Source organism: Thermobia domestica, chromosome 10 (genome assembly GCF_964235325.1).
Source record: "Thermobia domestica chromosome 10, izTheDome1.hap1.1, whole genome shotgun sequence".
Taxonomy (NCBI): Eukaryota; Metazoa; Arthropoda; class Insecta; order Zygentoma; family Lepismatidae; genus Thermobia; species Thermobia domestica.
The window spans coordinates 202409659-202429360 of NC_137463.1; the positions used below are offsets into that span (position 1 = coordinate 202409659).

The 19702-nt window shown below is 35.6% G+C and overlaps 1 protein-coding gene and 1 long non-coding RNA gene across 5 annotated transcripts in view; one reads left to right on the plus strand and one right to left on the minus strand.

The window, feature by feature from the left end:
• LOC145662931 (uncharacterized) overlaps positions 1 to 19702 on the minus strand; it is a 169185-nt gene that overhangs the window by 96440 nt on the left and 53043 nt on the right. The gene's annotated exons all lie outside the window — the stretch shown is intronic.
• LOC145662929 (uncharacterized) lies at positions 7731 to 17905 on the plus strand. Of its 4 annotated transcripts, none has more exons than XM_081728953.1 (7): positions 7731 to 8217; positions 10568 to 10728; positions 11953 to 12159; positions 12683 to 12851; positions 14107 to 14285; positions 16164 to 16323; positions 17382 to 17905. In XM_081728953.1, exons 2-7 carry the CDS (start codon positions 10627 to 10629, stop codon positions 17390 to 17392), a joined length of 828 nt encoding a protein of 275 aa, XP_081585079.1. In that variant the 5' UTR covers positions 7731 to 8217; positions 10568 to 10626; the 3' UTR covers positions 17393 to 17905. The 4 variants fall into 4 exon arrangements, with proteins under 4 accessions (XP_081585079.1, XP_081585078.1, XP_081585081.1 ...); XM_081728952.1 differs by having other exon boundaries at positions 7732 to 8217; positions 10400 to 10728; XM_081728955.1 differs by lacking the exon at positions 11953 to 12159 and having other exon boundaries at positions 7735 to 8217; positions 10400 to 10728.

Genomic DNA, 19702 nt, shown 5'->3' on the forward strand with positions numbered 1-19702 from the left:
AAATGATTAATTAGAGTTCCACAAAAATGGAAAGAGCCAGTTACAAGGATGATCTATGCGTCATATGCGAGAAATAACCCGACGAAGAAACACAGTAACCAGGCGAGGATTACCATCGCTAACAACAGCTAGTCTCAACATGGAAAATAAGGAACTGCACAAATATCTTAGTTAAATATATGTTATGCAAAGCCCACTATGTGTTCTAATACATCACAGCTGCCGCCGTCGTTACATGCATGAATATTACATAAAAAAGGATGCAGGAATTGCAGGATCGGGGTCTCCAATAAAGAAACCAAAGCTTAGGTTGGACGATGAAACTTTTGACTGGAAAAAGGACTGTTTTTACTGCACGAAACTAGTGCACCTAGCCCATCAACATCGAGCAAGGCGAGACGGCTTCACCGTTCGCACCATACCATTTCGTGAACATGTTCTTTCAGTGTGCAAAACACGCCAAGACGAATGGGGAGAAAGAGTGAAATGTCGAATGCAAGAGTGTTTCGATTTAGTAGCAACCGAAGCTGTCTATCACAGTAACTTCCATAGATTGTTCATGTCTAAAAAGAAAGAAACGCTACCAATGACGGGAAAAGCTGCAAAAAAACCGCGGGCGGCCAAGTAACACGAAGTTCGCAGCAGCATTTGATGCACTATGTGAGTGGTTAGAGCTATGTTCTGATTCAAGTCTGTATAGTTTGCAGGATCTTCATGCAAAGATGGTAGAGCTTGCTCTTAATGATGATGTGTATTCAGAGAAATGGTTGAAAATTAAGTTGCTTGAAAAATATGGAGAGCAATCACAATAACAGAGTTAAATGGAAAACCAAACGTCGCGTGTTTCAAAGATATGGTGAGTTATATTATTAACGAGAAATGATATGAATCAAAGAGACAACTTCGAGCAAGAAAAAATAAGAATTATTACAGCAGCCGCTAAGTTAATAATTGCTGATATGAGATGCCATAAGCAACAAGGGAATGTGTATCCTGTCCCATCTCAAGTTCGAAATGTTCAGGAATTGTTAAATTTTATCCCTCTTTCTTTGAGAACAATGCTTGAATGTATAATTTCTAAAGACGTGTAGGTGTGTAGCATCGGAGATGCCATAATGCAATCGGCAATGCCAAGAACTGTGTTTTCCCTGCCGCTTCAATTTGGTCTTGCGGTAGAACTCGATCGTGTATATGGATCTAGGTGGTTGATTGACGAATTATGTTCACTTGGATTTTGTGTTTCGTATTCAGAAGTTCGGAAGTACAAGCAGGATCTGCTAGAGTGCAGTAATTATGACGTGATCCATTCCAATGCTCCTTTCCTGCTTTTGTCCAGTGGTCTGCAGATAACTTTGATCACAATGTCGTCACTATTGATGGAAAGGGGACATTTCATGGTATGGGGATCATGAGAGCAAGTGTCTATACTAGCACTCTTCCGCAGGATGCAGTCATCAAGCAAGGGGCAAAAGTTAAAAGCGTTGCGTCATTGGTTAAAAACTGTGGCATTCCCATCCGAAATTTTCCATCAATTCGCCAACTTCAACAACTTGAGTTCGCTCCAATGTTGCACTTACAAATGCCACACACTCTGCCGCAATCACTCAATTTTGATCTCCTGCGGCACATCCATTCTACATTATACGACACTGAAAATAATCAATTCAGCTGGAGTGGGTTTATGCAGGCATATTCTACATCTGAAGCCTCTTCACCATCTCATATCACATTACTTCTACTTGTGAACTTAAACTCAAATGATGAAATCTGTATCTACAGTACACTCTGCTATATTGAAGAGCAAGCCAAAAAGTTACAAGTACCAACTCCATCCGTAACTTTGGACCAACCACTTTGGATAAAAGCCATTCAAATTGTCAATAGTACTGGCCTCAACGTTGTTTGTGGCTTAGGTCCATTTCACATGCTAATGAGTTCTAGGAAGCATAGGATCAATAATGACAATAATGAGTGGATATGGCTGATCAGAATTACTTGGAACAGTATATGAAGAAAACACGGTTGTTCATATGCACAACGGAAAAGAACGCCCATGAAGAATATAAGTATGTAATTGATTCTAACCTACAACCTATCACAGATACTGAGTTTACAGATCTGAAAAATATCTGCAGTAATATTGTAAAAGTTAATGAACGATCTACAATAAATCCAGCGCAGGGTAATATACTATCGAAAGTGGAACAACGTGTCAACGAGCTGAAGCAAGAATTGTCTGCGCAATCTCCAACCTCAAAGTTATGGGTACAATACATAGAATACATCAACACTGTCCGGATGTTTGTAAGGGGCGAGCAAGAAGGAAATTGGAATTTACATCTTGCTGCTGTGGCAAGCATGCTACCCCTATTTGCTGCAACAGGGCACAATATGTATGCTGTGTGAACGGATATACCTTCAGATGATGCAGATGCAGCAGTTACAATTTACACTTCGTGACTATACGATCAGTTTCAAAACCATGGAAATCATGTCATCCGTCGAACATCAGAAAACTGGAAAGGAATTTCCTCAGACCTTGCAATTGAACAGAGTATGATGCGTGTTATCAAGAGTAGAGGAGGTTTAACCCACGGTCGTGGAATGACACAAAATATGTGTGACACATGGATTCAATGCCTGTATATATTTGGAGAGATGCATTCTGCTATGACATCTTTAACTGGAACTGAATGCCAACAGAGTGGACAACATTGTGAGCTATTGCCATCACGTATGAAGAGGGACCGGAGTGATCGAAGACTTATGATACAAAGGCTGAATAAGCATAAACCTTTTTCAGTATACGACTCATCGTTGCGCAATGTAGCCACTGGCGTTATAGCAGGAGTTGATGACAAAGTGAACTGTGACGATGCAGACGTTGTTGGTAATGGAATATATCAGAAGTTGGATGGCAAACCTTGGAATACCATTAGATTAAAGAAGACTGACCAAGCAAAAACATTACAGCATGTAAGCAAAGGAGTTCGCATTGGTAATAGTATTCACTATTTCAACAATTCAACTCTCTTCTACGCTCGTTGAGCGCGAGCACACACCATCCCAGTATTTCGCATGTGAACTCACTCCCACACCATCAGCGTTATTCTCTGGAGAGGTCATGTAGAAATCATCAAAAGCTGCACTAATTCATTCACATATGAAAGGATTTGAGAACCTTACACAGCAGGCATCTGAGGAACCTGAGCTATCAGAAGCATTCGTTATTGATGGCGGATGTTTGCTTTGACATGTGGTATGGTCTAAACACCAGTCATGGATGGATGTGCTTCAGTCATACTGCAATTTTTTATGTCAGCATTTTCATGTTCCATGCATATTAGTATTTGACGGGTACACAAATGGTCCTTCCATCAAAGACCATGAGCATCAACGCCGAAGGATTCATCCTGCAGCACCCGATGTGAAAATTTCATTGAGCACACCAGCATACGATAACCAGCATGCGTTTCCCTCAAAGGACAAGAACATTAATCACGTAATAGATTTGTTGTCTACAGAGTGGAGAGCAAATGGTCACATCATTTACAGAGCACAGAATGATGCTGACACGTTAATTTTTCAAATGCAATTAACATGGCTCTTAAGAAGGAACAAGTTACAGCTGTGTCGGATGACACGGATATACTGGTGATGCTGCTGCATCATGCTGATGACTCGATAGGTAAAATTTTCATGAAATCACTTGCAAAGGGAAAGAGGCATGAACAAAAACCACTCTATGATGTCAGAAATATCCAGCGTCACATTGGTTCACAGGCATCTCCTGTCCATTCATGCAGTTAGTGTCAGCACCCTACAAACAAGGAAAGGCAAAAGTTCTGAAAACAATTCAAAAGAATGTAACCGCTCAAGAATGTGCAGAAGTATTTCTTTCAGATAATTCGCCAGTGGATTCAATCTCAAAAGCAGGCAAGCAAATTCTTCGTCATTTTGTATGGCGGTACACAAACTGATGATCTAACTCTAGTTCGTTACACAACATACATGCGAATGACAGCAGTAGCGCCAAAACCAGTTCCCGAGCAGCTCCCACCTACACCCCGAGCCGTGCATTTTCATTCGTTAAGAACTTACATGCAAGTACAACAATGGAAAACTTTATCAACGACAGAAATGGATCCTCTTGAATAGAGTTGGGTACTCAAAGGTCAATATCTTTATCCGGAAACTACTGATGAACCTCCAGCACCTGACTCCATCTTAAAAGTTGTACGTTGTCAGTGCAAAGCACTGGGAAAAAATTATGTAGTAGCATGAGCGCTCCTGCAGAAAATATAGATTAAAGTGTGTGTCTGCATGTCGATACTGCCATGGCGATGGCTGCACTAATAGTCGTGAAAGCGTAAGCATTCCCGTAGACGATTTATCATGCAATGAAAGCTTCTAATTAGGAAAGAAATATGAAAAAATACCCTTAAATTCACAATCAAACGTTGTGCTAATGTGCGTCAATATACCGGAACACTGAAGTGTATGTATCGTAAACTCTGAATTCGTGAACGGATCCGCAATGAACATAGTGGGACGTGTGTGAATGTGTATGAGTACTGTATATAATGTAAAAAGTGTGTGGTGTATAAGAATTCATAAAAAGTAGTGCTTATATTAAAGTAAATACACAATAAAACTTAGAACCCTCTAGCAAGAAAAGTGATCAAAATTTGTTTTATTAGTGAACCGAACACGGAACGGGTCATTAGGACTCGCATGTACAGAGGTGAAGGAGTAATAAATATTGGCAATGAATGCAATCAAGACAGCATATAGGGAGTAACTTCACAAAAATAAATAAATAAATAATAACCAACAATTTGGTTGTAGTTACTTGCATACAAGGTTCAGAAACAAGGAATGAAACATTGAAATTAACGAAACATAAAGTTATAAGAGAATTCATAGAAATGCTTTGTGTTTAAATCAAATAATAAAGAATTCATACCGGGTAGAAACAGGTTATGAAATATAAATCATACTGAAATGGGAATTCATACAGATATATTTTAAATATTTTTATAGTGAGGAATTCGAAAACAACAATTCGATTTTTTTAAGGTGACTCAGGGGAAATATGTGAAAGCGCTGGGGAGACTTTCATTTTACAAAATTGCAAACTACGTTTGAAAATATTGAATTTTTATTCTCATCCATGTTTACCTCGCGACTCAGATGCATATTTTATCCATTTGTTTTATCGTGCCGGACTTTTGAGTCACCCTGTGTATAACCATCTCTACCAGTATTGAAATTTCAACACATTTTGACTATAAATTGCCACTGTCTTGTTACGGACGAAATATATATTGTACTGCATGCATAAAATAACTTTTGTGTGTACTAACTGGTATTACTTCAATAGCAGCATTTGTTTCAAAAAGCAATTTTGCGTTACAACTTCAACCTGGAATATCTCGAATTTCGCAAACTTCCAGACTTTAGCATTCTCTGGTTAATTCATTCATAGCTACCTGATTTCATATCCCAAAGAACTTTTCAATAGTATTTAGTTCCGGGTCAACCTCTAATTTTACCCTGCTAGTGATGATGAGACTAAAATCAATATAATTATATAAAAATAAAAGTGACTATGTTCGTGAGTTAATACTCTTGAACCACCCGATCGATTTCAATCAAATTTTCAACATAAATGAGGTTTGAATTTGAGAAGTGTTTTATCATTTCACTTTGAGGGTCGATCTTAGGGGAGAGGAGAAGAGGAGGGAAATATACACCTCTTGAACCACCAGACCGATCTCGATCAAATTTACAACCTAGATGAAGTTTAAACCTGAGATGGATTTTGTTATATCACTTTGACGGTGTAATTTAAAGGTGGAGAGGGGAGAGACATTTAAAAATAATAGAAAGTGACCTACATTGGTGTCTAATCCATAGTTTTTGAGGTCTCTAAGATGAACATTGATACTTCTGATGCCATTTAAATCCAAATTCAGGCACACAACTTGGGGGAGGGGAGGGGGAGAGATATAAAATGATCGAAATGACCAATATCAGTGTCGAATTCATAATTTTCGGGGCCGCTGAGATAAACGATGACACTTGTGATGCCGTGCCTCGCAACATAAGGATGGGAAGGAAATATATAAAAATAATCGATATCAAAGAGCGCTTTAGTAATAGTAAGAAGTAACTAACTAAAATTCCGACCTTGGTCTTAAGAGGAATTCAAACCCTAGTGGATTGCGCCTCGTGATCAGAAGCCGAACGCCTTGTTTTTGCACTGTAAGTTAATCTATTCAAAAATAATGCCAGCAGAATTGAAATTAAATATTTTGAATGTGGTAAGAGAATCAAAAGATATTTAGTTTGGTAATAATTTGAAACAGAAAAATATAGTAATTAAATGTACAAAAGTATTGCACACCTGTCAGGTCCATGAACTCGGAGCATACAAAGATTGTTCATATGTTCGTGACATAGTACATTAGCCTAACATAAGTCTTACATAGTTAAGATTAATACTATTATCAGATATACACTATATACAGTAATTTATCATAGCATACAACTAACGAATAATAGGCTATGTATTTTAACTGATATTCTTAAATTGAATTCCAATTACTTCGCTACATCAAAAAGCATGTAGTAAGACATCCTAAAAAAAGACATAAAAAGACATGAGAAGAGTCCAAATGGAAATTAAATGTTCAAAAATAAAAATTGTTTGAACACTATCCTTGGGACCTATATATATCCTAATTTTGATTAGAAACAGCTAAATGTTTTTTCCTTCGTTGACAATATTAGATAAATCAAATTACATTTTTTTTCTGTACAGTCGCTTAGCTACAGTTTACACTCGCTTTCAGACTATTTCTCTTAACTTTTAAGCAGTAGAACAACCAAGCTATTTATGCTTGTGATGTTCACAAACGCGGCACAAGTCTCAAATCTCATGTGGATATATACTAGTAATTCACAAGCTAACTGCGCCACAACTTGTTGCATGAAACAAAATCACTAATAAAGGAGTTCACATGCTTTTGTAACACTAGTCCACAGAGTTGTAGCTAATGTTTTACTCTTGTACGCTCCAGAAACACACACTCGTATATCTTCACTAGTATCATTAAGTGTATGAAGAAGTATTACTAGTCTAGTAGCTTTGAAAAATAGGCCATTGGAGTGAAGCTATAAGCTCCTGTATGCTTTCACCGAAAGCTAAACAGGAAAGTAATTTCAATCCGTCATCGTCAGGCGATTAGAAAAGGAAGAATTATAAAGTTAAGTTGATTTCCAGTTTAACGTCCCGTTCAGCAGCGAGAATATATGAGACGTGAACCTTCTTATTAACGTGGAGTTCCCGCCGGGAATCGAACCCTGATCTCCCACTCGAAAGGCACGTACGCTAACCGCTTAGCCACGAAGGAGCTATGGAACTGTTATAAACAAGGATTCTGTTATGTCTATGGACCTAAGCCCGTGTGTGACATGGTGGAACGCTATCCGCCAGTCGGGCTTATATATATGAAAATATTTTATGAATACATTTAATATGCAGCTGAATGAAGTCTTTCAAACCTGATTTTCATTTAGTTATTAAAACACATTTCTGTATTTGAGGGAGTAAAATGGAGTGTAAATAACCGTCAAGTTACACTACTGACAGCACCGTTTGCTGCCCACCTAGAATACCAGACGTTCTAGCAATTCTTCAATTTTTCAGCACTGAAAAAAAGGGCTTGGTCAGGAATACCAAATTTGTTTGGTCAGAGCATTTGGTCACTTTTTTTGGTTAATTTAACCAAAATTTGGTCATTTTGACCAAACGTGTTTGGTCATGAACACTATATTTTTTGGTCAGAACATTTGGTTGATTAATTTGATTATGCGAACCAAATTTTAACTGATTTGGTAATTATTTGGTTTTCCGGACCAAAATGTCTATTTACAAGGTCACATGTGTTTATTTGCATTCTGGATAAACATTTAGATTACGAAAGTGTGGATCGCAAAAATAAAAATAACTTACACGTAGAACAACAATCATAAGGGACACCGTAAAAGAACTGTGTGTAAATGAGTGTAGTGTGCACTATACCACTTTCTCAACGAAGTCACAGTGATGTGAAGTGAGAAGTAATTGTTACTTTTCAACGACGTAATGGATCCATGATATAAATTTATTAAGAAGCTGGAATTTACCGCAGCTAATCGACGTGTTTCAAGGTAAGTGTACTTTTTCGTATATGTTACTTTTGCTGTTAGTTCACATGTACTTATTCTATTGGCTGTAAATTTGGCGTAACAATTACGCCTTGGGTAAACTTTACAATGCACGCCCCAACTGCGCATCGATATGTAGAACCGCTTTCAAAGGTGTAGTAGATTAGAGTAGGGTAGGGTACAGTAGAGTAAGGTAGTTGTAGGAACGGGTTCGCTTAAGGTTAGGGAATTTTTGATCAATTTTCATAGAATTAACAGAGAGTAATTTCTGGTTTCAAAGTGAGTTTACCACCCGGAGCGGGCATTATTAAGTAAAACCTAGGCCCTTACATATGGATAAAGGGGGCATTGACGACACTAGAGCAGGGTATAAAATTGCAGGGGCAAGAGTTGGGGTAATTTCTATTACCACTAGATACTTCCGGAAAGGGGTAAATAAAGTGACACTAACGCTAGTAGTTTGCAAAATAAATTGGTGCATTTATAGTTTACAGATGAACAAAAATCTAAAATTTACGGAAGAAATATGGGTTATTATTTAGTTTCTCCCCCAGATCACTTGGTATTGACTCTGACTTACATTGTAGGGGTTACCATTCGTTATTTGTAAATGTAAAGTAGTCATGAGTATAAGTACAGTGCGAACGTATAGCATAAAAACTACGCATAAAACACTAACCAACTTGTGCTATATGGACACTGAAAACCATTTATGCTATCGAACAGAATCAGAACAGAAGCGTAGCAGCGGGGGCCCGACAGTTAGAAACGATGTGCGTCCGTAGGGAGCAAACGCGTCAGCGATGGTGGGTATTCGCATAAACGAGGTAGTTAACAACAGCTTACTCTAAGTCACAGTACTGGGTCCTGAGCCGTCGATGTATTTGGGAGAGATACTAAATGTCGTCCGAAATATAAAGCATAATTTTGAAAGAACATTTCATGGAACGCAAATATAGAATCCTTACCTTTGAAATCGATATTTATCGTGAAATACGCTGATAAAAGCGTGCATTTTTACTTTCGGTACACCACTCGAAATAATTGTTAAAAAAAAATATAATTTTCACTAATTTACTTCTTACTGACCCCTAAAAGACTTACGCTGGGCGACATGAAAATATCTCACTTATTACAGGTAAATATCGATGGCCCCACCAGAAGTAATAGTGAAAAAAATCACAGTTCTTTTACGATTTGCGTATAAATAAAACTTTCTGATTGTCATAAATATACAGTGCATAAACGTAACCTGTGCTAGGTGGACACTAAAAAGCGCGAATGCTATCTAATAGTCAGGACTAAGGAAAGATGGTAAGCCGAAGCGGCAGCGCAGGGAGAAGGCACGTCAGTGATGGCGGGTATACGCGTAAGTAAAGATATGATAAGAGGTGGGATATTGCAATGATACGAGTTTCAATAGCACTTGTCATGCTTTGACACTAGTAACGCTCCACTTGTAAACGTAAAATTCAGCTTGTGTACACTATATCATATTTCTTCTGTAAATTTTACAAAATTGTGCTTCCGTAACATGAACCACTACCCCCTCCCTATATATATTCGAGTGTATACTTCTTATTAGGTAACTTCTATTAGATATTCGGAAAATATTACATTCTTCAAAGCATTCAGAGAATAGTGTATTATCTCCAAAAGATAATTCTGTGGTTTGGAGTAAAACGACCAATGTCAGAAATTGCAAAGAGGAGAGAGAGAGAGAGAGGAGACAGGCTATGATTTCTGCATAGAACCTTTCATTGTTTGTTAGAAGTACATTAGTCTTTGAAAACAATCGGTTAGCATTAGACTTATTGTTAGCCATAGGTACCCGTTATGTACCAAATTACAAAATGATTTGCATGAGTTAAAAATGCTCTTAAATTCTTGTTGTTGCTTCTATACCCTTGTAACTTTGACAGTATGAAGCTGAAGTATGAAGTTACCATGAACATTTTTCTCTTTAGCTTAGCCCAAATACACCCATTTCTGTAAAGGCAAAAAAAAAAAAAAAAAAAACCTGGGGTGAGCAACTTCCTATACTCTTTGTGTGGCACATGATCGCGTAACATACCAAATTTCGCTTGGTAGTGTAATAAACCTTAAATGCTTTCACCAGTGTATAATTCTTTTTTGATATTCAGTAAATATCTGGTTAATTATAAACTTTCAATCTATATTTCAGAACAGGAAATAGACGAAGCAGCATTTAATTCATTAACTGATGAACTAATTACTCAGTTAATTCCCAAAATAGGGACATGAGCAAAATTTAAGGAATTTGTAGAAACAAACACAGTTGAAATTTATGATGTGCTAGATGACGGTTCTCTCTCATTTGCTTCACCATCAGTGTCAACGCCAGATGACTCAGTGTCAGTTCGATCTGAAACTACAGAAAGCAGTTGTTCCATGCCAGCACCTACTAAAAGAGGAACTGATACGATGCTGAAACGAGAGACAAATTTCTCTACAGAGTCTCGGAGTTCGAAGCTCTTCAAGCTGACAGATTTTGTAAGTGTTCTGCCTTTAGTCACTTGAATATGAATTGATACAGTGATACTTATGCTGCAAATATGAACTGTGCAAATATGATTCATTACCAGTCGAAATGTAAAAGATGTTGGCGTTCACCTTTTAATCTGGTGACAGCCTGCGTTATATTTATTCCATCTTTGTTAGTGCAAGTAACTTTTCTCGGGATATCAATCACATGATGTGCTCGTTGTCCAAAGTTTCGAGAACAGACGTTGTTCTCATCATCAGGGTCAGTATCATGAGAACAATGTTTGTTCTCGAGACTTTGCACAACGAACACATCACCTGGCTGATATCTCGAGAAAATTTATTTGCATCACGATACCAGGAAAGCATCAGGTACATTGAAAGAGCTTTTGGAACGTCCCACGGTTATGCTGTTTAGGCTAAGGTAAACAGGTGATTAATGAAAGTGAACGATCGCATTTTTTTTGTGCTCTCACCGGGAATTGAATCCAGGACCACATACATCAAGGATACACGCGTTATCGACTAGAGTAGCTGAGAGGGCGAAGAGATTGGTATTCAGTTATATTTTCGGTTACTTCAATTTAAGCGAAATGATATCACGATATGCAGGATCTTTAAAATTGTAACTTTTTTTTTTATGCGTTTATCTATAAAATTTATATTTCCTTGGAGTTAGTAAAAATAGATCATACTAAAATACCAACTTTCGTTTCTTGTCATGCCAGGTCGATACACTTCAGTATTTGTCAAACAATAAACCCAAAGATTCGCGTATATAGTAATGGTGTCATTTCAAAAGTGTGTTCTATAAGAATAGTGCAATTTTAGAGCTGTACAGAGCTTATTATGTTTGAAGTGAAAACACCAATGCTGCTGTGAGCTCCTCGTAAGTTAATTTCCTTAGTTTATAGAACAAACAGACTTAAATGTAATAAGGGACATTGTATATTTTAAGCAAAATTGTGTTTCTTTGAATATCAATCACCAATAATTTGTGTAGGGAATACCTGAAAAGCAGAAATTCTCAGTTTGATTTCTAGGCGTAATTATTATTCATTCATTTATTTATTTATATAGTTATGTATTATTAAATATGGTTATCCTTCAACAGAAGTTAATCAGCTATTAATTTATACAGAAATGCAAAATTGAAATTCTATTTCAGTGAATTCGATTAAGTGATCTTGAATGACGTAATCGTACATATAATGCTGTTTGTTTTTTCCTCAGAATCTTAAGACTTTTCTAAAACAGAGCTTAACAGGCAGAAAAGTTTGCAATGAATATCTTCAAAACAACAAATTGTCTGCTATCACTAGGAAGCAGTTAGTTACAATGTTAATTGATCATTTTATGGAAACGAATGTAACTCTTTGCAATGAAATATTTCAACATTTGGCATTACAGATAAAGGAGCTGTTTCCAACGGAATGTCAGGTATGCATATAACTAACGTTTCAGTTATTATATAGACACTTTATTCACATAACTTTCAATCAATGTTACTGCTGGACATTTGAATAGCATAACTTCGACCTTTTAATGTGGGAGAATGAGTTCGACGAGAATTTGGAGAACTATTGAAGCAAATAAGGTGGGGAAGCAAATATGCTGACTTTATAGGGTAAATTTTATGCTGAAAATCTTAACGTGTGCTTTGTAATGTTACCAGTCTATGTGACTATGAGACAAGAATAGTTTATCTATTCCCCCTCCCAAATATATATATATATATATATATATATATATATATATATATATATATATATACATGCGAGAATACCCCATGCAGAATGGAGGGTTTGTTTGTAGAAAACGTATGCTACACTAAAAGTGGAACATCACATAGAAGGGTATAAATATGATAAATTATTCTGTAATTGTCTGAAATGTTTTTTATACATAATTTAATTTATTAAGGTTATAATTCTAAATCTTACAGTAACAATGTCTTTTTTAGGAAATGTATTATATTCCACCAAAGTCACAAGGTCCAAATCAGAAGATTTCGAAAAGAAAACTCGTTGACAAATATAGAAATACACGCAAGTCGTTAAGAAAGTTTGGCATTGTTGCAGAGTCAGGTCCTTCAACAGAAAAGCGTGACACTGGAACTTCTACGCTAGATGGTAATGTTTAAAATGTAATCTAGCAAATGATTTATTCATCTCTGATCATACGTTTAAAAATGAAAGTAAACCTTTGAGTTTTATGTCCCATAGTTATGCCAGGTAGACCAAAGGAGATGGTGATGATGATAAGAAATGAATAAAGTGGGAAGGAACGGGAGAACCCCGAAAAATCCACGCAGACGGTGTCACTTAGCGCGATTTGGGATCAAACAAGGTATCTCACATGTCAGAGGTGAACGCTCTACCACTGAACTACCGAGGCCCCGATCATACTTTAAAAAGTGCCAATGATTTACCTATTTTGTGCCAGGGTTTGCAAGAACTATGTTTTAAAAAATGGTTTAGTTTCGTTTAATTCTTTTTTCTCTGCTAATTGAACGTATGGAACACACATTAATATAAGTCGATACTAACCTGAAAATATTCCTGTAAGATTAAAACGTGGTTCTTCAATGTTCACATGTATTTCTGGCAAAAATATCGAGTGCCTTTCATCAGGATGGCTCAAAACTTAAAGTGTATATGCGTTCAAGCTCAGTTCAAGCTGAGTATTTCAATAGTATAAGGTAATAATGGGACTGTGTAGATATTGTTACTGTTTACAACATAAAACTACAGTCGAGAAATTTTTCACCTACTCTTCAGTTAAGCAACCAACTAATCTATTAAGGATTAAATAGTGCACTATATTAATCAATACTAAGATTCTGTGTGTTTCTATTTACAAGACTGAACAAGTCCAAATTTTGTATGCTTAATCTTCAAATCCTTCATTACAAGAGTTACTCTGTTCATAAGAAATGATAAGTAGCATTTATTACTAAATATTTTCCGACTTTCTTCGTCGTAGATAGTCATTATACTTATATAGTACCACTATTACGTTATACCATTGAAGTACTAAGCTAGAACATGTAATTTACATAAGTTCTACATATTTGAAGAATTAAACCATTCTGATGAAAGGCATTTGATATTTGTGCCGGAAATATAGATTAACATTTGAAGGCAATTTTCAAGTTCAGCTTCACAGGAACAGTTCCAGAACAGTTTTTTTTTTTTTTTTTTTTTTTGTAAATATATTTCTTTCTTTCTTTTCTTTATTATATATTACATATGGATATAAATACTTGTACAGAGGACTTATGAAAATATAGAATCATTTTAACTGATATTTGAAAAATATAGGAATTTATTACTAAGTTTTTAATGTAATACAGATCTGTTTGGTAAGTTTATTCTTCTCTTTCAGAATGTGGCATAGATATTGAAAACAGCTTAGCGTTGTTAAAGCATAGTGTCGAGCCCTGGCAGGAAGTACTTGATCTTTGGAAGAAAACGTTGAAAGTTCGATGCAAGCAAGAGGGCAAAACTGTTCATGAAATAATTTCAACTTGGCTAGCATTGAAGCAGCCTTTGGGCTATACATTGGTAAGTTTCATTTAATTAACCTTCATTCTGTTTTACTACTAAGTATTGTGTTGTTACTGAATAGGCCATAATTTACAAGCATTAAATTATTCTTTGGGGCTGAGAACATTCATATAAAATCTTTTACTTACGTCCAGAAGTTGATTTTTTCATAACGTACATTTTAGAACAGAAGTTTCCTTTAAAATTGTGTCGCGTTTGTACAGAAAATAGTAAAAACCTTCAGGATAAAGTCATACTAAAGATTGAAATGACATATACTATTTTAGGTATTTGTATGTCTGAGCTAATAGACCTTAGTTGTCATAAAACCATAATAAAAATATATATAAATGATGGACAAATAAATTACTTCCTTGTCCTCTTATGTAATATCTGTTCATGAATGTTGAGATATGTTGAAGCAGGTCTGAACTGCCTGTGGGTTGGTGGTTATCGGTTCGATGCCCGGTAGGTGTATAATTGTATAAAAGTAATTCAGATTCAACTACAAATTATAGATTCCCTCCTGTGTAGCTCCGGTGATGAAAGAGGATAGAGACAATCAATGAATCTTAAAAGTTTTTGCAGTTTCCTTTTCAAAAAGTGAATATTTTGCATTGTATTCAGATTGCATGTTTAAAGAACTAAAACATGTCTTTTTAGCTGGAAATAATTTTTCTTGCTGGTTCTTTGTAACATATTCATCCCCACGCATGGAACACAAAGTGGGAAAGTATTAAGTTCAGTTTATTAGCAACTCGATCTTGCTTTGAACAACTAGATGAAATGCTCAATTGCAAGTCTGAAAACAAATGCTCTAAACCTAAAATTATTGTTTCCATTTTTAAGACGCATATGATTAAATGGCCATACATTACGAACACTTGCATTGAGTTTACCTTGCAATGGAAAGAAAGGTAGTCATATTCAGTAAGATAAAAATTGAGAACTGAGTTCTTGCAACACGATGTCACTTGTTTATGAAAGCGAGATCTCAGAAGGACAATACTTACATGACTGATAAACAATCTTTCTTGTGATTGCGTATCAACCAAGCATATACGTACAGCAATAGAAACTTTGACGGTGATTTTTTTTTTTAATGCATAAAGTACTTTTCGATTCAATAAGCCTTTTTCTCAGTAGATGGCAAATAGTGGTTTTATTGTCTGATAAACGCTAACAATATTGTAGAATTTTCTTCACTTTGCCCTTTGACAAATCAATATGAAACCCTAGTGGCCTTATTTCAGCATGTAGAACCTTGGCTTTACGTTCGGAAGCTTTCGGGCTCAAATCCGGTCATCGTGAGTGAAATTTCCCTGGGTTTTTCCTCAGTCATTCCAGCAAATGCCGGGATGGTACCTGTAATATTAAGTCCAGATCAATACTTTCCCCATCCTTGCCTAATCTATCCGAGTAAATAGACCTTTGTTTATATTAAGCAATATAACCAAAAACCATCATAACACGACGAAAGCCCGTGATGCCACAACCTCAATATGGGTCTAACTGGCAGTTATCGTCAATGTAACATCTTCTTGCACTACGTATGTGGCTTTTGTCGTCTATTTATTTAAGCTAGCAGTAAGTCAATTTCTTCAAGATGTTGGACAACACCAGGGGAAAGCAGGTTGAATTTGAACCCAAGTCCAAGTCCGTAAAAGTACACGCTCTAACCAGTAGTTTGTATTGAAATTGTTACAGTTAAGAAATATCATTTATGCACTTAAAGGAAGTTGCGGTTCTTATAACAAATAGATAAAATACTGACTGAAAAGTAAAATAAATGGTAAGGAACACATGTTCGTGGAAGGCATCACTGAGTTTATGTAACAATTAATGATATAATGTTATCATTGTAAATGTTTTAATACAATGGAATTCCATTTCCAGATTGATCAAGATAACAAAGACTTATATCCTGATCATACATCCTTGTTCGTGAAATGGGATTCTGTCAGTAAAAAATTGGAAAAACTAAGGAAGAAACGGCTACATGACGCTTCAGCAGTCGAACTTTTAAGTCTGTTAGACACAGAAAGTGTTACAGAAGGTAATATTATTTTTATGTTTTTTATTCTTCCTTTATTTCTGTTTCATTAACTTGAAATTGTAATTACTTGTACGAATGAAGTAGATTTTTCTATCTGAATCCAGTTTTATTGCAACAAGTATGTTGTAATGATCATATTAATAGTTATACATTGGTTGTATACATAGGATTGTAGCGTAAACTAAAGACACTTGTGCCTTTCAAAGTAGTATAAAACTGTTCCCGCCAATAATTCTCCCTCCTCCCACACACACACACTCTTCAAAGACATACGTTGGAAAGAAAATTAAGGTTACGCCAAGAACCCTGTTTTCGGAGTGTGAAGCTGAGCTACGACGTTTCATTACGTATGAACAAATACGAACTCGATACATTTATTTAATAATAACCAAAATAGTGTTCTCAGTGGCTCAGTGATAGACCGTTCACCTCTGGTGCATGAGGTCCCGGGTTCTAACCTTGCTCCCACCAAGTGAACTTTGTGGTGAACAAACACCGTGTGCGTGGGTTTCCTCGGGGTTCTCCAGTTACCTCCCACTTTCTTCATTACACAATTTCATTCATTTCTCATCACAGTCTCCTTAAGCCTAGCCGGCATAACCGTGGGGCATAAAACTCAAAACTTTCATTTCATTTTAATAACCAAAATCACTTACTGAGGATAAATGTGATCTGTTCTATATTCTCTGTTGGTAAATGCTAGTGAGGAAGTTCTTATGTCTATTTGAGGACAAGTTGTCGAGTTTGCGTAATTTAGTAGCTTCTGTCTTGTTTGAACGTATCGTTTTTGCAGTCAGATATAAATAGCTTTTAAAAACCTTTGCAGCTTTTAAAGCATTTAATAGCTTTTAAAACATTTGCAGTATTAGTATTGCTTACCAATTTTTTAGCTTCAAAATAACATATATTTATAGGCACAAAATGCGTATGTCATTGTAAATATGCAATAAATAATGCTTTCAGACTATTGAGGAAGAAGAAGTGTCTTTGTTCTTATATGTAAGAAAAATTATTTAAGTATGTAACATGATCAGTTAACCTCTCTCTGATTCCAACAGGTAATGGGTGATGTTCAACCTTTCATGGAAACGAGAGACCTGCAACATTCGTTGAGTGTTCGTTGTTGGCAATTACGGAATAAGGAGCTGCTTTACATACAGCTACGTTAAATAACTTTCGTCTGCAATATAGATTTTTGTGTTTCCTCCGAAAATGAACTCTAAGTGATTTGGCCCCTTGAAATTCGCGAAAACAACCTTCATCAATACATTGAAGGATATTCTGTGTTTGAGCTTTAAATGAAGGATAAGTGTTGCTACTAGCATAAAATTTGATTTGCAAATTGAACAAACAGGCATTGTTACAAACAATTCCATATAATTCATTCAATTACGTATAACGCATGGTACTGAAATAACATTTGTTTAGAGAAACGTGATTCAAGCAAGCATAAAATATCAGTAGTTGTATCTGTTTCGACCACTATTGTTTACAGATATATCATATCAGTTAAAAAAAAAAAAACAATCATATCCAACAATAGTGTATCGTCTGTTTATCGTGAGGAGTACTTATGTCATATACAACTTTTTGCAGAAGAAGCCAAAGATGTTCCCCTTCCTTAGGGAATTCTGCGTTAAACACAAAAAAGTTTTAAAACATATGTCCACACCCTTGAGCACGTTGTCTAGCTCAGTTAAGAATAGTTTATAATTTATTTGAAAGATCTTCAATGCTGTTTGCTGGGAGTAAAATTATAACTTTTCTCACAGTTTTTTTTTTTTTTTTTTTTTTACCTTTTTTGTTATAAAGATTTATATTTGGCCTAAAAATGTTATTTTATTTTCACTAACCAGTTGATACATGTTAATATCATTGTTTAATTTTGAATAGATTTATATTTGGCCTAAAAATGTTACTTTGTCTTCAGTAAACAGTTAGTTTCGTTATGTAATTTTGAAAAGATTTATATTTGGCATAAAATGCTATTTTATTTTCAGTCAGCAGTTGATAAATGTTAATATCATTGTTTAATTTTGAATTTAATATTTTTGTTCAATTTTGAAGTCTGTATGGCTCAGTTGCTATACTCAGTTATAATAAAATTCTTGTGTAGAAAAGTATTGTAAGTACATGCTTTATATCCTAAATTCGTTCTATTTTTCTCCAAAGTTGATTTATAACTTTGTTCATATATGTGTGTACATGTATTAGAACTTCATGAAAATGTACATGTATTCATGTACATGCATGCTATTCTAGGAATAAACCGACAAGCCTCGAATATGTGTTCAGGACCTCAGTATAAGAAAACCAAGTTTATTTGCAACTTTGGTCGGAAGCGCCTAATTATGCAGATGACACCAATTTAAGATAATTTAAGACATACAAGAGTGAAAAAATGCGTCTGAGCCGTGACTCGAACCCGGGATCTTCGTATTACCATGCAGATGTGCTACCCAGTCCGCTCTCAGTAACAACAATACATTCTTTCACTCTTTATAACGATGCTGTTCCACAAGGTGGAAGAATGTATGGCTGTTCTGGGAGCGGACTGAATGGTGCAGTGGTAGCGCATCTGCACGGTAAGCGGGAGTTCCAGGTTGGAATTCCGGTTCAGTTATATGTTTTTCAGTCTTTGTATATCTTTGATTTCGTGCCTACAAAGGGTCTGGTGTGACAAAATTGGTTGTTTTCTCAATTTATCAATATATTAATGTAATTATTTAAATTGATCGTAGGATACTACATTGAATAAAACAATCGAGGAACTTTGCATACGGTTGAGTACCTCGATACGAGAGGGTTGTTTTAATTTGATCCGAAACGTTTGATTACGGAAAAGTAAGTATGTTCTACTTACCTTCAATTGGCCTCATTTCTGTAATTAGGCTTTTCCAACCGAAGTCGCAAATAAACTCTTTACTTATAGTGAGGTTCTGAACACGTGTGCGACGTTTCTCGGTTGTTTTATTCATTGTAGCCGCTCCTGCGAACATTTCTACTGATTATCTTAAATTGGCCCCAGTTACGTAAATATGTATTTCCGACCAAAGTCGTAGATAAACTTTTTTCTTGCATTAACATTTTAAATACGTATGCGAAGTTTTTCAGCAACTAGTTTCTAATTTATTTGAAAAATCTTCAATGTTGTTTACTGGGAGTAAAATTACAGCATAAGTTTGCTTTAAGTTCTTTACGGTTTTTCTTGAAGTTTTGCATTTGATCTAAAAATCTTACTTTCAGTACTTTAACAGATGTTAATATCATTGTTTAATTTTGAAGCCATTGACTCAGTTGCTGTTTTTTTTTACTATTATTATTTACAGTAAAATGATTTTGTAGAAAAATGTTGTATGTAAATTCTTTATATATTAAA

Excerpts from the sequence above, each read along its gene's own strand:
- LOC145662929 (XM_081728953.1), top strand. The coding sequence starts at position 10,627 with ATGCCAGCACCTACTAAAAGAGGAACTGATACGATGCTGAAACGAGAG. Across the intron at positions 12,160-12,682 it reads TGTTTCCAACGGAATGTCAG|GAAATGTATTATATTCCACC; the intron begins GTATGCATATAA and ends TGTCTTTTTTAG. Across the intron at positions 12,852-14,106 it reads TGGAACTTCTACGCTAGATG|AATGTGGCATAGATATTGAA; the intron begins GTAATGTTTAAA and ends CTTCTCTTTCAG.